Source organism: Hyla sarda, chromosome 5 (genome assembly GCF_029499605.1).
Source record: "Hyla sarda isolate aHylSar1 chromosome 5, aHylSar1.hap1, whole genome shotgun sequence".
In the NCBI taxonomy this organism is placed as follows: Eukaryota; Metazoa; Chordata; class Amphibia; order Anura; family Hylidae; genus Hyla; species Hyla sarda.
This window is the reverse complement of record NC_079193.1, coordinates 137,704,735-137,722,056: the sequence shown is the minus strand read 5'-3', so window position 1 is coordinate 137,722,056 and position 17,322 is coordinate 137,704,735. Positions and strand designations below refer to the sequence as shown.

The window sequence follows — 17,322 nt, the reverse complement described above, 5'->3', positions numbered from 1 at the left end:
TACAGGTACGCCCTTGGGAATTCCGGTCCCCGCCGGGCGGGGACCGGACCGGGGTGACTGCTGATATCGATCCGCAGGCACCCCGCAGAAATGCCCAGGGGGGTCATCAGACCCCCCCAATGTCGGCGATCGTGGCAAATCCCCCCCCCCCCCCCCATGTGAATGTACAGGGTACATCCACACGGGCAGGTTTGCATTAAGTCTCCTGCTTGAAGTTTGAGCTCCGCCAGTGCGAATGTACCCTAAAAACACTACACTAACACACAATAAAGGGTAAAACACAACATATACACCCCTTACACTGTCCCCCCTCAAACTGCCAGCGAGAAACTACTGTGAACCCCCGCCCGTGCGACTGTACCCTAAAAACACTACACTACACTAACACAAAATAAAATAAAAAGTAAAAAACACTACATATACACATACCCCTACACAGCCCCCCCCCCCCCCGATGGAAATGAAATACGTATTGTATGGCAGTGTTTCCAAAAAGGAGCCTCCAGCTGTTGCAAAACAACAACTCCCAACATTTCCGGACAGCCACTGACTGTCCAGGCATGCTGGGAGTTTAGCAACAGCTGGAGGCACCCTGTTTGGGAATCACTGGCGTAGAATACCCTTATGCAATCCCTAATTTAGTCCTCAAATGCGCATGGCGCTCTCTCACTTCGGAGCCCTGTTGTATTTCAAGGAAACAGTTTAGGGCCACATATGGGGTATTTCCGTCCTCGGGAGAAATTGCACTACAAATTTTGGGGGGCTTTTTCTCCTTTTACCCTTCATGAAAAGGAAAAGTTGGGGGCTACACCAGCTTGTTAGTGTAAAAAACTAAAAAATTTTACACTAACATGCTGGTGTTGCCCCATACTTTTTATTTTCCCAAGCGTTAAAAGGAAAAAAAAAAAGACCCCCCAAATTTTCAACCCAATTTCTCCTGAGTACGGAAATACCCCATATGTGGGCGTAAAATGCTCTGCGGGTTCACAATAAGGCTCAGGAGTGAGAGTGCACTATGTACATTTGAGGCCTAAATTGGTGATTTGCACAGGGGTGGCTGATTTTACAGCGGTTCTGACAAACACATAAAAATACATTTTTTGGAAACTTAACCCCTCACGGAACGTAACAAGGGGCATAGTGAACCTTAACACCCCACAGATGTTAAATGAAAATTCTTCAAAGTTGAATGGAAAAATGAAAAAAAAAAAAAAAAAACGTTTTCACTAAAATGCTGGTGTTATCCTACATTTTTCATTTTCACAAGGGAAAATAGGAAAAAAGCCCCCCAAAATTTGTAACCCCATTTCTTCTGAGTAAGAACATACCCCATATGCGGATGTAAAGTACTCTGCGGGCGAACTACAATGCTCAGAAGAGAAGGAGCGCCATTAGGCTTTTGAAGAGAATATGTGTCCGGAATTGAAGGCCACGTGTGTTTACAAAGCCCCCATAGTGCCAGAACAATGGACCCCCCCCCCCACATGTGACACCATTTTGGAAACTACACCAGTCACGTAATATAATAAGGGGTACAGTGAGCATTTATGCCCCACAGGTGTCTGACAGATTTTTGGAACAGTGGTCAGTGAAAATGAAAAATGTAATTGTCAAACGCCAGTGGGGTTTAAATACTCACAGCACTCCTTATTAAATTCTGCGAGGGGTGCAGTTTCCAAAATAGGGTCACATGTGGGGGGGGTCCACTGTTCTGGCAGCAAGGGGGACTTTGTAAATGCACATGGCCCCTGACTTCCATTCCAAACTATTTTTTTTCCCAAAAGCTCAATGCCGCTCCTTCTCTTCTGAGCATTGTAGTGCGCCAGCAAAGCACTTAACGTCCACACATGGGGTATTTCCATACTGAGAAGAGATGGGGTTAAAAATTTTGGGGGGCATTTTGTGCGTACGCCATTGACTGTGCAGTTTAATTAAGGATATATTTTTATAGTTCGGACATTTACGCACGCGGCAATACCACATATGTTTATTTTTATTTACATGTTTTTTTTATGGGAAATGGGGGGGGGGTGATTCAAACTTTTATTAGGGGAGGGGTTAAATGATCTTTATTCACTTTTTTTTTTTTCACTTTTTTTTTTTGCAGTGTCATAGCTCCCATAGGGACCTATAACACTGCACACACTGATCTTTTACATTGATCACTGTAAAGACATAACTTTGCATTGATCAGTGTTATCCGCGGTTGATTGCTCAAGTCTGGATTTCAGGCTTGCAGCAATCAATCGCCGTTCGGAAGTGCAGGAGGAAGGTAAGGCACCCTCCTGTTGCGTCCCAGCTGATCGGGACATCGCGATTTTATCGTGGTGTCCCGATTAGCCCGACTGAGCTGCCGAGATGGTTTTACTTTCACTTTTAGACGCGGGGATCAACTTTGATCGCATTAGTCACAGGTCCTGACTCCTGAGTTCGCTTCACAACACTCCTGTGCTGCAGCGCTGTAAAAACCCGGAGTTCTGCGGCAAGGGGTTAATGCTTAAAGTGACAGTGGTCAGATGTGAAAAAAATGGCTGGGTCCTTAACCCCTTAAGGACCAGGACCATTTTGGCCTTAACCCCTTAAGGACTTAGCCCTTTTTCACCTTCGGACCCGGCCATTTTTTGCTATTCTGACCACTGTCACTTTAAACATTAATAACTCTGGAATGCTTTTAGTTATCATTCTGATTCCGAGATTATTTTTTCGTGACAATATCCTACTTTAACATAGTGGTAAACTTTTGTGGTAACTTGCATCCTTTCTTGGTGAAAAATCCCCAAATTTGATGAAAAAAATTGAAAATTTAGCATTTTTCTAACTTTGAAGCTCTCTGCTTGTAAGGAAAATGGATATTCAAAAAAAATATTTTTTTTGGTTCACATATACAATATGTCTACTTTATGTTTGCATCATAAAATTTATGAGTTTTTACTTTTGGAAGACACCAGAGGGCTTCAAAGTTCAGAAGAAATTTTCAAATTTTTCACAAAATTTTCAAACTCACTATTTTTCAGTGACTAGTTCAGTTTTGAAGTGGATTTGAAGGGTCTTCATATTAGAAATACCCCACAAATAACCCCATTATAAAAACTGCACCCCCAAAGTATTCAAAATGACATTCAGTCAGCGTTTTAACCCTTTAGGTGTTTCACAGAAAATTCACAATCTTCATTTTTTACACTCGTATGTTCTTGTAGACCCAATTTTTTAATTTTTGCAAGGGGTAAAAAGGAGAAAATTTTTACTTGTATTTGAAACCCAATTTTTCTCGAGTAAGGACATACCTCATATGTGTATGTAAAGTGTTCGGCGGGCGCAGTAGAGGGCTCAGAAGGGAAGGAGCGACAAATGGTTTTTGGGGGGCATGTCCCCTTTAAGCCCCTATGTTGCCAGAACAGCAAAAAAAAAAAACCACATGGCATACCATTTTGGAAACTAGACCCCTCGGGGAACATAACAAGGGGTAAAGTGATCGTTAATACCCCACAGGTGATTCACGACTTTTGAATATGTAAAAAAAAAATAAAAAATTTTTCCTAAAATGCTTGGTTTCCCAAAAGTTTTACATTTTAAAAAAGGGTAAAAGCAGAAAATACCCCCCAAAATTTGAAGCACAATTTCTCCCGATTCAGAAAATACCCCATATGGGGGTGAAAAGTGCTCTGCTGGCGCACTACCGAGCTCTGAAAAGAAGGAGTCACATTTGTCTTTTTGAAAGCAAATTTTGCTCTGGGTGGCATGCCACATTTAGGAAGTCCCTATGGTGCCAGAACAGCAAAAAAAAAAAAAACACATGGCATACCATTTTGGAAACTAGACCCCTCGGGGAACGTAACAAGGGGTAATGTGAACCTTAATACCCTACAGGTGTTTCACGACTTTTGAATATGTAAAAAAAAAAAAATGCTTGTTTTCCCAAAAATATTACATTTTTAAAAAGGGTAAAAGCAGAAAATACCCCCAAAATTTGTAACACAATTTCTCCCGAGTACGGCGATACGCCATATGTGACCCTAAACTGTTGCCTTGAAATATGACAGGGCTCCAAAGTGAGAGCGCCATGCGCATTTGAGGCCTATATTAGGGACTTGCATAGGGGTGGACATGGGGGTATTCTACACCAGTGATTCCAAAACAGGGTGCCTCCAGCTGTTGTAAAACTCCCAGCATGCCTGGACAGTCAGTGGCTGTCTGCTAATACTGGGAGTAGTAGTTTTGCAACAGCTGGAGGCTCTGTTTTGGAAACAGTGGCGTACCAGACGTTTTTCATTTTTATTGGGGAGGGGAGGGGGGCTGTGTAGGGGTATGTGTATATGTAGTGTTTTTTACTTTTTATTTTATTTTGTGTTAATGTAGTGTAGTGTTTTTAGGGTACACTCACATGGGCAGGGGCTCATAGAAAATTTTCCGCAGCTCAAACTTGCAGCCGGATACTTAATGAAAACCTCCGCCCATGTGAGTGTACCCTGTACGTTCACATTGGGGGGGGGGGGGGGGAACATCCAGCTGTTGCCAAACTACAACTCCCAGCATGCACTGACAGACTGTACATGCTGAGAGTTTTAGTTTTGCAACAGCTGTAGGCACACTGGTAATGTATCACTGAGTTTGTGACCTAACTCAATGTTTCACAACCAGTGCGCCTCCAGCTGTTGCAAAACAACAACTCCCAGCTAAGCAACAGCAGGAGGCTCTCACTCACCTCCTAATGCTGCAAGCCGCCGCTTCAGGTCAGTCCCTCATTGCCACCGCTCCTGGGGCCCCCGATCCCAACATTGACGCCGGGGATCGGGGTCCCCAGCTGCCGGTGTCCACTTCCCGCACCCGCTCACATCCTCCGGAAGAGGGGTGGAGCGGGTAGCGGGAGTGACACCCACAGGCCGAGGAATCAGGGTGATCGTGAGGTGGCACCAGTGCCACCTCACCCCTGCTGGCTATGGCTGTTCGGTGCCATCAGAGACGGCCCCGAACAGCCTGTAATTCTGGGTCACCAGGTCACTGGAGACCCGATTGACCCGGAATCCGCCGCAGATCGCTGGGCTGAATTGTCCAGCGATCTGCGGCCATCGCCGACATGGGGGGTCATCATGACCCCCCTGGACGATATGCCACGATGCCTTCTGAACGATCTCAGCAGGCATCCGTCTCAGGTCCCCAACCGGCTAGCGGTGGGGACCGGATTTCCCACGGGCGTATGGATACACCCTGCGTCCTTAAGGACTCAGGATGCAGGGCGTATCCATACGCCCTGCGTCCTGAAGAGGTTAAGGACCAGAGCGTTTTTTGCACTTCTGGCCATTGTCACTTTAAGCATTAATAACTCTGGGATGCTTTTACCTTTCATTCTGATTCAGAGATTGTTTTTTTGTGACATATTCTACTTTATGTTAGTGGTAAAATTTCATCGATACTTGCATCATTTCTAGGTGAATAATTCCAAAATTTTATGAAAAAATTGAAAATGTTGCATTTTTATAACTTTGAAGCTCTCTGCTTATCAGGAAAATAGACATTCCAGATAAATTATATATTGATTCACAAATACAATATGTCTACTTTATGATTACATCATAAAGTTTACATGTTTTTACTTTTGGAAGACATCAGAATAGCAGCAATTTTCCAATTTTTCACAACATTTTTAAAATCAGAATTTCAGGGACCAGTTCAGTTTTGAAGTGGATTTGAAGGGCCTTCATATTAGAAATACCTAATAAATTACCCCATTATAAAAACTGCACCCCTCAAAGTATTCAAAATGACAATCAGTAAGTGTGTTAACCCTTTAGGTGTTTCACAGGAATAGCAAAGTGGAGGAGAAAATTCAAAATCTATATTTTTAACACTCGCATGTTCTTGTAAACCCAGTTTTTGAATTTTTACAAGGGTTAAAAGGAGCGAAATCTTCCTAAAATTTGTAACCCAATTTCTCTCAAGTAAGGAAATATTTTATATGTGTATGTAAAGTGTTCGGCGGGGGCAGTAGAGGGCTCAGAAGGGAAGGAGCTACAATGGGATTTTGGAGAGAGTTTTTCTGAAATGTTTTTGGGGGGCATGTCACATTTAGAAAGCCCCTATGGTGCCAGGACAGCAAAAAAAAAAAAAAAAAAAAAAAAAAAACACATGGCATACTATTTTGGAAACTACACCCCTCAAGGAACGAAACAAGGGGTCCAGTGAGCCTTAACACCCCACAGGTGTTTGACTACTTTTCGTTAAAGTTGGATGTGTAAATGAATTTATTAATTTTTTCACTAAAATGCTGCTTTCCCCCCAAATTTTACATTTTTACAAGGGGTAATAGTAGAAAATGTCCCCCAAAATTTGTAACCCCATCTCTTCTGAGTATGGAAATACCCTATTGTGTGGATGTCAAGTGCACTGCGGGTGCACTACAATGCTCAGAAGAAAAGGAGTCACATTTGGCTTTTGGAAAGCAAATTTAGCTGAAATGGTTTTTGGGGGCATGTCCCATTTAGGAAGCCCCTATGGTAGCAGGACAGCAGAAAAACCCTCACATGGCATACTATTTTGGAAACAACACCCCTTAAAGGAATGTAACAAGGTGTCCAGTGAGCGTTAACACCCCACAGGTTTTTCGTTAAAGTTGGATGTGCAAATGAATTTTTTTTTCCACTAAAATGCTGCTTTCCCCCAAAATTTCAAATTTTTACAAGGGGTAATAGGAGTAAATGACCCCCCAAAATTTGTAACCCCATTTCTTCTGAGTATGGAAATACCCCATGTGTGGACATCAAGTGCTCTGCTGGCGCACTACAATGCTCAGAAGAGAAGGAGAGCCATTGAGCTTTCGGAGAGTGAATTTGTTTGGAATGGGAGTCGGGGCCATGTGTGTTTACAAAGCCCCCCGTAGTGCCAGAACAGTGGACCCCCCCACGTGTGACCCCATTTTGGAAACTACACCCCTCACAGAATTTAATAAGGGGTGAAGTGAGTATTTACACCCCACTGGCGTTTGACAGATCTTTGGAATAGTGGGCCGTGCAAATGAAAAATACAATTTTTCATTTTCACGGACGACTGTTCCAAAAATCTGTCAGACACCTGAGGGGCGTAAATGCTCACTGTATCCCTTATTACATTACGTGAGGGCTGTAGTTTCCAAAATGGGGTCACATATGGGGGGTCCATTGTTCTGGCACTATGGGGGCATTTTAAACACACATGGCCTTCAATTTCAGACACATTCTCTCTCCAAAATCCCAATGGCGCTCCTTCTCTTCTGAGCATTGTAGTGCGCCAGCAGAGCACTTTACATCCACATATGGGGTATGTTCTTACTCATAAGAAATGGGGTTACAAATTTTGGAGAGCTTTTTTCCTATTTTCCCTTGTGAAAATGAAAAATTTAGGGTAACACCAGCATTTTAGTGAGAATTTTTTCATTTTTTATTTTCCCATCCAACTTTAATGAAAATTTGTCAAACAGCTGTGGGGTGTTCAGGCTCACTATACCCCTTGTTACGTTGCATGAGGGGTGTAGTTTCCAAAATGGGGTCACATGGGTATTAATTTTTTTGCGTTTATGTCAGAACCGCTGTAAAATCAGCCACATAGTGCGCTCTCACTCGTGAGCCTTGTTGTGCATCTGCAGAGCATTTAACACCCACATGAGGTATTTCCGTATTCGGGAGAAATTGCGTTACAAATGTTGGGGGTCTTTTTTTGCTTTTACCGCTTGTGAAAATATAACGTATGGGGCAACATCAGCATGTTAGTGTAAAAATTTTAATTTTTTTTACACTAACAGGCTGGTGTAGAGAAAAAGCCATCCAAAATTTGTAGTGCAATTTCTCCCGAGTACGGAAATACCCCATATGTGGCACTAAACTGTTTCCTTGAAATACGACAGGGCTCTGAAGTGAGAGAGCGCCATGCGCATTTGAGGACTAAATTACGGATTGCATAGGGGTGGACATAGGGGTATTCTACACCAATGATTCCCAAACAGGGTGCCTCCAGCTGTTGCTAAACTCCCAGCATGCCTGGACAGTCAGTGGCTGTCCGGAAATGCTAGGAGTTGTTTTGCAACAGCTGGAGGCTCTGTTTTGGAAACACTGCTGAACAATACGTTTTTCATTGTTATTGGGGGGGGGGGACAGTGTAAGGGGGTGTATATGTAGTGTTTTACTCTTTATTATGTGTTAGTGTAGTGTAATGTAGTGTTTTTAGGGTACATTCGCACTGGAGGGTTACGTTGAGTATCCCGGCTAGGAGTTTGCCGCAGCCCAAACTTGAAGCAGGAAACTTACTGTAAACCTGCCCGTGTGAATGTACCCTGTGGGGCAAACCTCCAGCTGTTTCAAAACTACAACTCCCAGCATGTACTGACAGACCGTGCATGCTGGGAGTTGTAACAGCTGGAGGCACACTGGTTGGAAAGCCTTCAGTTAGGTTCTGTTACCTAACTCAGTATTTTCCAACCAGGGTGCCTCCAGCTGTTGCAAAACTACAACTCCCAGCATGTACTGATCCCCGAAGGGCATGCTGGGAGATGTAGTTATGCAACAGCTGGAGGTACGCAACTACAACTCCCAGCATGTCGAGACAGCTGTTTGGGCATGCTGGGATTTGAAGTTTTGCAACATCTGGAGGGCTACACAGTTTTAGAGACCACTGCACAGTGATTGCCAAACTGTGGTCCTCCAGATGTTGCAAAACTACAAATCCCAGCATGCCCAGACAGCAAACTGCTATGTGGGCATGCTGGGAGTTGTAGTTTTGCAACATCTGGAGGGCTACAGGTTAGAGACCACCGTATAGTGGTCTCAGACTGTAGCCCTCCAGCTGTTGCTAGGCAACTCACCGGCTTCCGTAAGATCCAGGGAGCCGCATAGCCGTCCTCTTCTGCCGCCTGCTGCCACCGCCGATCGCGTCCCGCTGCCATCGCCGACGGTTAGGTGGACGTCGGCACCGGTCCTCTGTCTTTTCCCCCATTCTGCCCCGCTTACTATTATGGGCAGAACGGGGAAACTGAAAGTAAAGCCCCCGCACCCAATTTGCCATTGGTGGTCGCGTCTAGACCACCAATAGCAGGGATAGGAGGGGTGGTACCCCTGCCCCTCACTCCTATCCCTTCAGGGGGATCATAGGTGTCTTAGACAAGCGCGATCCCCCTTATATTCCGGGTCACCATAGACCCGTAATAGGCGCAAATCGCAAGTGTGAATTCACTTGCGATTTGCGCCGATCGCCGACATGGGGGGGGTGTTCCTGATGACCCCCCCTGGGCATTTGCGCAGGGTGCCTGCTGATCGATGTCAGCAGTCACCCTGACCGACGCGCGGCAGGGACCGAAATTCTCCACGACGTACGCGTAAGTCCTTGGTCCTTAAGTACCAGGGAGTTAGGATGTATGCGTACGTCCATGGTCCTTAACAGGTTAAGGGGTTAAAGGGGAACTCCGGTGAAAAATTTTTCTTCTTTTTTTATCAATTGGTGCCAGAACGTTAAACAGATTTGTAAATTACTTCTATTTAAAAATCTTAACCATTCCAGTACTTAGCTGCTGTATGCTCCACAGGAAGTTCTATTCTTTTTAAATTTCTTTTCTGTCTGACCACAGTGCTCTCTGCTGACACATATGTCTGTCTCAGGAACTGTCAAGAGCAGGATAGGTTTGCTATGGGGATTTGTTCCTGAGACAGACAGATGTGTCAGCAGAGAGCATTGTGGTCAGACAGAAAAGAAATTAAAAAAGAAAAGAACTTCCTGTGGATCATACAGCAGATGATAAGTACTGGAAGGGTTAGACAGACTGTAGACAAGTGAGACACCTAGTGATCAAGATCTTAGAGCAGTTTTTCTGGGGTAAGGACCATTTAGGCTATGAAATGGAGGGAAGCTGTTTAAAACAACAGTGAGCATTTAAGTACTTGGCAATGGACAATCTAAAAATACAATCATTTAAAATAGATTTGATTCAATCATGACTCCTTTTATCAAAATGTTTGTCAGAATAAATAAATTTTATAAATAAATTTTACAGCACCAACTTGTTTGACATAATGGCTATTGTTTGTCAAAATGTTTGGGAGAAAAACTGCAACTCCTATCTTAAAGAGCTCTGGTAAAATGAAAGCCGAGCTGTGATTGGTGGCTGTGGAAAAACTTCTCCAGTTTTTCTCGCACACATTTTAATAAACCAGGGCTGAGAATGCTGGGGTTCGACCCCTCGTGATGTCACGTCACGCCCCCTCCACTCATGTCTATGGGATAAGATGTCTAGGGTCAGAATACCACTTTAAAGAAACCTTCTGCTAAAGAATTGTATCCCTCTTCCGAGTTTCCCTGCTATGACGCCAGTTCCAGTCTTGCTGCCCTGAAAGTAACTAGACTATTCACACAGAGCTTGCACCGTGGACTGGAAGTCACAAGGAGATACAGAGTGGGGGAGATTTATAAAAACCTGTTTAGAGGAAAAGTGATGCAGTCGCCCATAGCAACCAATCAGCTAGCTTCTTTCTTATTTTAAAAGGCCTCTGAAAATGAAATATGCGATCTGATTGGTATAGACAACTGCACCACTCTTCCTCTACACAGGTTTTGATAAATCTCCCCATTGAGCATCTGATGAACAGACTTCCAGCCACACTAGAGAGCGCTAGTCAGTTAAGAGCAACTGGGACTGGAGCAATCATCATATTGGAGGAAACGGAGACACCTAGTAAGAAAAGGAGCGTGTGGCTGGTTACACTCACCACTCGAATGCTCGAAGATAAAAACTAAATATTTTTCCTAAAGTAATTTTTTTTTATTTATTTTTTAAAGGTTCAGATAAGAATAACATAGGTTCTTAAACTTGGACCACTGTTACTTGTGATATGTACATGGGGCATACAAACTATATATTTGGAACAGGAGTAGTATAAATTGTTCCTACCCTGGAATAACCTTCAATGTAATGCTTGTCACTCTTCTCGTCCAGCTATAAAAATAGAGAAAACAGAAAATAAATAAAGCAATATAAATGAAAGACAGCCAACATGTATTACATAAATAGAACATCAGCAGATGTAAATGTTAAATCATCTCTGTAGACGACAATATCTTTGTTATCTCTTAACAACAACAACGTTTAATATTAATCTTTTGCTTACAATAACAAATGTAATTAAAAATTCTTAAAAATTCACGCCAAGCTCCACAGTAATCTGCAAAACTAAAGCATTGTTAAATCTGAGTATCACATGGTGGTTGATGAGATTTCATATTACATTTCATGAGAATAATCAATATGGTTCTTATACAGACAGTCCATTATTGTCTACATTGATCCAAAAGCTCACTGAGCCAACTGTAGATCAACAAGCAAATCAAAGAAAACACTAAAACTTAACATTTATTTTTGTACACTAAAAACATCCATCAAGTACATAACCAGCAATATCACATATTCCAATATGGTCAGTGGAATGAAAAAGATAAAACACAGTGCCACAAATGATGCAAAGACCGCACATCTACTTGTATCGGTTCAAAATAACACGCTAAAGTGATTTCTCTTTAGTGTATACATCTCTCATTGGCATAAGGGTGAGGTATCCATTTTAAGATACATTAGCACCTATTGTTATTGATGCGCCTTATTTACATTAATCACCAAAAAATAACAGCTCTAGAGTTCGTTACCCATGGCCACCACAGCAATCACCACCAAAGAAAGAGGCCACAAGGTAACCATAAATGGAAAACACACATGATAACTTTATTAAATATGCATAAAATAGACATACGTTAAAATGAATAAAGGCAAATCAGATATCAGAATAGAAAAATGAGGGGTATTCTCAAAGGTATTCTACAGATGTATAAGGGAAACAGATATAATCAGTGGAGGGACATAGTGCATATCACTTGGAATAGCTGCAAATAATAAGCAAAGTAAAAAGTATAAGAGCACTATTGAACCACCTAAAAGGAAGACAAATGCAGTAAAAAGATAAATACCAAACTGTGCACCCTGTGTTGAGATACCTCACCTCAGCCCCTGGATTTCTACACCTTTTTTTGTGTGCTGGTAATATGTAGGAGCACTAAATTTATTAAATGGTCACAGAGCATTTCATACATTTTGTGCAGGTCACATTTTCTGAAATTTCTCTCTTCACATACACCAAAAAGCTAAGCTAAGTCTGGCCTGGTGCAGTTTTAGAGACTTTTCAGTTGATAAATCCCTTCCATATCATGTGTATTGCCAAAATCAGTGGATTGCAACTCAAAATCAGCAGAAATGTGTAAACAAAAAGGCACAAATATACCCTGCTTGCACCTTTTTTGCGCCTTTTGTAGACACAAAAAACAGTCTAAAGACAATGATAAATGTCGGCCTGTATGTCTATTTTATGCATATTTAATAATGTTATCATGTGTGTTACCTTGTGGCCTCTTTCTTTGGTGTTGACCTTATTTACATTTCAGATAAATAATCAGGGTATATCTGCACTCGTTATTCTCTGCTATATTTATTGTGCAGTTTCCTCAGCCATCCATTCACTTGCTGATTGATGCCGTCACACTGCAGGGGGTTATTGTTTATTTGCATTTGTTATTTTTTGATACAATTGCAGCAGGTTGTCGACCATATAAATGCACTAGGACTGGGTACAATACCTACCCGTTACATCTATGGTGTGTTTGGCAATAGGCCAACAGGGTTGTGTTCCTTCTCCCATTCTCATGAGTTAGATAGCATACACTAGTGAGACAGAGCCTTTCCCTTACTGTGGCATCAATCTAGGGACAGGGCAGATATTAGCGAGGGGTAGGTTCCGGTCCAGGGCCGCCCTTTTCAGGGCGTTACACTTTGCCTTGGATTAGGGGTAGAATATAGGGACCATTGACTAGGATTAGATAGTTAGGGGCCATTGCAGCATCAGGCCCAGCCCCTTCCCTTACGTCCCTCCCCCCCACTATCCCCCTCCTATATACTTTTAGCGTGTGATTTTGCACAGATACAAGTAATTGTGCATTCTTTGCATCATTTGTGGCACTGTCTTATCTTTTTTTTTTATTCATTCCACTGATCATATTGTATTTGATTGATTTTGCTGTCATTTGGGTATGTTTTTAGTGTACAATAAGAAATATTAAGTTCTACATTGATCCATTATAAAGATAGGCCAACTTGATGCTCATACTTCTACTTTAGGAAGACACAATAATATAAAAATAAGTGTGGCCCATGCACACATACATTTCTGCAGTGGCCCACTGCAAAAAAAAAAACAAAAAAAAACACTTGGACATCCAAAGCTCATGTTAGTCACATTTTCACGTTTAGTACCACATATTAAATGGGCACTGTCCGATCCAAAAACTTTTCATATGTTGTTACTTATGAAAATTAAAGCCCTTTTACAATATGGTTGTTTACATTTTTTTTGAATATTTAAGAAAATGGCTTCTGAAAGACCCACCGCTAGGGGTTCCCATACCTACTGGGGCACTAACCAGTTCTGCAGCAGCATCAGGCTTGTCCATGAGTCCTTGATAAGAGACAACTCATAGACAAGGCTGCATGAGCAGACAGACAAATCACCTTCTACAAGGACGGACACGCCCCCTTCCTCTGAGAGGATTACTAACACTGTGAGCTAATGAAAATAGGTATTTCTAATAATAAATATAGGTGATAGAGGCAAAAAAATTAGGATTAGGTACTAACATGTTAAATAATTTTTTCCTTGGGGGGGAATCTGACAGGTATGCTTTAACATCAACAAAATCTTGCCATACTTAAAAAAAAAAAAAAAAAAAAAAAAAGAGAGAGAAAATGGGTTAGGGCATCAATAGGGAAACACTACGTAATACACACAGCAGTTTCTACATGCATTATGACTCACATTATTGAGATCAGGGAGGCTGATATCATCAGACACAATACTTCCCCTACGATTGGAGCGACTAAAATAATCCGCTGCAGATTCACTCTGGTCTGAAAAGTCTGATAACTTGGAGACACGCAGGAAAAACAAAAACTAACTTAGAAACTCAAGACCAATAATATAAAGCGACACAATACCTTTCCATTAAAACATTATAATAAGATACAGATAAACACCACCATGGGTAACAGCATACCCTGTAATATGTACAATAAAGGCTTCTTTTGAGAAAGGAAAGAGACATTTCATATGCCAAAAAACCTTACCATTCTCTGTTCTTAGACAAGTTTTGGTGCACCTGAGAAAATTATGGGGTTCTGCAGCAACTAGAGCAATGTATCTGGTAATGCTCAGCATAACTGCTGCAGAAACCCTAATAACAGGAGGGAAAACATAAAAGTACACACCTACATTTGCAACTCAAAGAAAAGTGGTAGGGCTGATGGCAATGCAGCTAACAATGAGCTAACAGTGGATTGGAAAGTAATAAGCGCCACTAAAAGATTAATTTTGTATCAAATGCTTTTTCTGACATACAGTAAGAAGTATACATACAATAAATTATCATACTTAAAATAACCGGTAAATGGAAAAAGTGGGTATTACAGGTAGTAGACAAAACTATTCTACAAATACATATAAAATAAATAAAAACATGCATACATACTGTCATAACCACAAAGAGAAAATAGAACTGTAGAATGTTAAACTGCCAACCAATGGTTTACAACCCCAATTATTGCAGTTAATAGCAAGAGAAAAATACAATGCTCATCTGTGAAGTGAACTTGTCTTGGGGTGGCAATTCTTCATTACTGATAATTCACAAAAGCAGCAAACTTATTAAAATTGTGTGAAAAGCACACGCATGCAACTGAGCTCACCACACTATTTCTTCGTCCTTGTCCGGTACTATATGAGGACACAGAGCCCTCATCATCTGTACACTACAGAGAACACGATGAAATGCAGCATATAAACAGACATGTCCAAGATAGTAGAACTGGTTTTCTACCATTCATTACAAGCAATGAAACACAACAAAATGTTCAGGCTCCTGTCCCAGGTAGAGCAGTCAATAGGGTATGAGTGTTACGGCATGCCCGACATTTAACAAAGATTCCTTCTATCATGTAACCGCATCAAACACTAATAGCTATGTGACAATGGAGAGATGGAAGTTCCCCATTAATGTATGATTTGGAGATTACTTCAAGCAGCGAATCTATGGTATCAAGACACACTACTGTATTAGGGAGCTTGAGTGCGCAAAGATGCCCTATAATAAATTAAGGGATTTTTCTTTCTATTAATACATATACATTATGTAAAAAGCCATTAAGACTAGGATTGGTTTTCCTTAAATTTTTCAACAAAGACTCACAATCATTGAACTCCAGCAAACATCAGTACTTACACAATGAATACAATATAATCCTTACTATACAGTCATGGCCGTAGATGCTGGCACCCCTGAAATTTTTCAAGAAAATGAAGTATTTCTCACAGAAAAGGATTGCAGTAACACATGTTTTGCTATATACATGTTTATTCCCTTTGTGTGTATTGGAACTAAACCAAAAAGGGAGAAAAAATAAATAAAAAATCAAATTTGACGTAAAAACTCCAAAAATGGACTGGACAAAATGATTGGCACCCTTTCAAAATTGTGGAAAAATAAGATTGTTTCAAGCATGTGATGCTCCTTTAAACTCACCTGGGGCAAGTAACAGGTGTGGCCAATATAAAAATCCCACCTGAAAGCAGATAAAAAGGAGAGAAGTTCACTTAGATTTGCATTGTGTGTCTGTGTGTGCATGGACAACAGAAAGAAGAGAACTCTGAGAGGACTTGAGAACCAAAATTGTGGAAAAAATATCAACAATCTCAAGGTTACAATCTCCAGAGATCTAGAGTTACTTTTGTCCACAGTGTGCAACATTATCAAGAAGTTTGCAACCCATGGCACTGTAGCTAATCTTCCGGAGCGTAGACGGAAGAGAAAAATTGATGAAAGGTGTCAACGCAGGAAAGTCCGGTTGGTGGATAAGCAGCCCCAAACAAGTTCCAAAGATATTCAAGCTGTTCTACAGGCTCAGGGAGTGTCAGCGCAAACTATCCGTTGGAATTTAAATTAAATTAAATGCTATGGCAGGAGACCCAGGAGGACCCCACTGCTGACACAGACACATACAAAAGCAAGACTACATGTTGCCAAAACTGAATCTTTGCATATATACCGCATGACAATTCTATGAATTGCTTTGCTCTGCATTTTTCACAGGATTAATCCCCCCCTCCCCTTTCATATTGGAACACTGCTATCAGTATTGTTTTTACCGAAATTGAGTGGTGGCATTTTTCAGCATTTTAGATTTTATATATTTCTTATGCTGCTATATTTTTTCTTTCTTTGCATTATTTGTACATTTATCTTGCCATTCCCACCCACAAGGGCCCTGTGGGTGGACCGTGTATATGCATTTGATTGTTTCTTTTATTCAATACAATAAATACATTTATTTTTAACTCATCTTCACTTATATATTTTTAGACCTTGAGCTCCAAATTTTTCTCTTTTTTCTGTTTAACCTTATTGCACCTAGGGTATTGGTGCAACATTTGGCCAGTTCGGTCTAACTCAATCTTGGTCTTGATCTGTGAGCTATTCCATGAATCCTTCTTTTGCATACATCCAAAAGCACCCAAAAATGGATGGAAACAAAGTGCTGGAGAGTTCTGAAGTGGCCAGTAATGAGTCCAGATCTGAATCCCATTGAATACCTGTGGAGAGATCTTAAAATTGCTGTTGGGAAAAGGCACCTTCCAATAAGAGGGACCTGGAGCAGTTTGCAAAGGAAGAGTGGTTCAACATTCCGGCTGAGAGGTGTAAGAAGCTTATTGATGGTTATAGGTAGTAACTGATTTCAGTTTTTTTTCCAAAGGGTGTGCCACCAAATATTAAGTTAAGAGTGCCAATAATTTTGTCCAGCCCATTTTTGGAGTTTGGTGTGACATTATGTTCAATTTGCTTATTTTCCTCAATTTTTTCTTTTAGTTCCAATACACACAAAGGGAATAAACATGTGTAAAGCAAAATGTGTGTTACTGCAATCCTTTTCTGGGAGAAATACTTCATTTTCTTGAAAGATTTCAGGGGTGCCAGCCAACATTTACAGCCATGACTGTACTTTCTATAGTGACAGTGGGTACATGGCTGTAACCATAAAATACAACCAGTGAACACAATATTATTAGTAATAATTATTACATTACAAATATGTCTTTGCAGCATATAGGGTTATAAATGGATATGGTTGACTAACCCTCTAAGCAATTTAGGGGAAAACTGAACTACAGTATTAGTCTACTCTGTTAGAGTAGGGCAGAGGACAGCTAATTTCTTTCCATTGTT

At 41.2% G+C, this 17,322-nt stretch overlaps 1 protein-coding gene across 13 annotated transcripts in view; it reads right to left on the bottom strand.

Annotated features, from left to right (window-relative positions):
* The window catches only part of LRRFIP2 (LRR binding FLII interacting protein 2), a 162,744-nt gene that overhangs the window by 40,964 nt on the left and 104,458 nt on the right, over positions 1-17,322 (bottom strand). For 7 of the 13 annotated variants that reach the window (XM_056520354.1, XM_056520355.1, XM_056520365.1 and 4 more), the window contains 2 exons: positions 13,866-13,973; positions 10,904-10,948 (listed from right to left, as the gene is read on the bottom strand). In XM_056520354.1, the coding sequence (XP_056376329.1) occupies positions 10,904-10,948; positions 13,866-13,973 (153 nt within the window). The remainder of the gene's footprint in view (positions 1-10,903; positions 10,949-13,865; positions 13,974-17,322) is intronic. The other 6 variants (XM_056520358.1, XM_056520360.1, XM_056520362.1 and 3 more) reach the window with 1 other exon arrangement.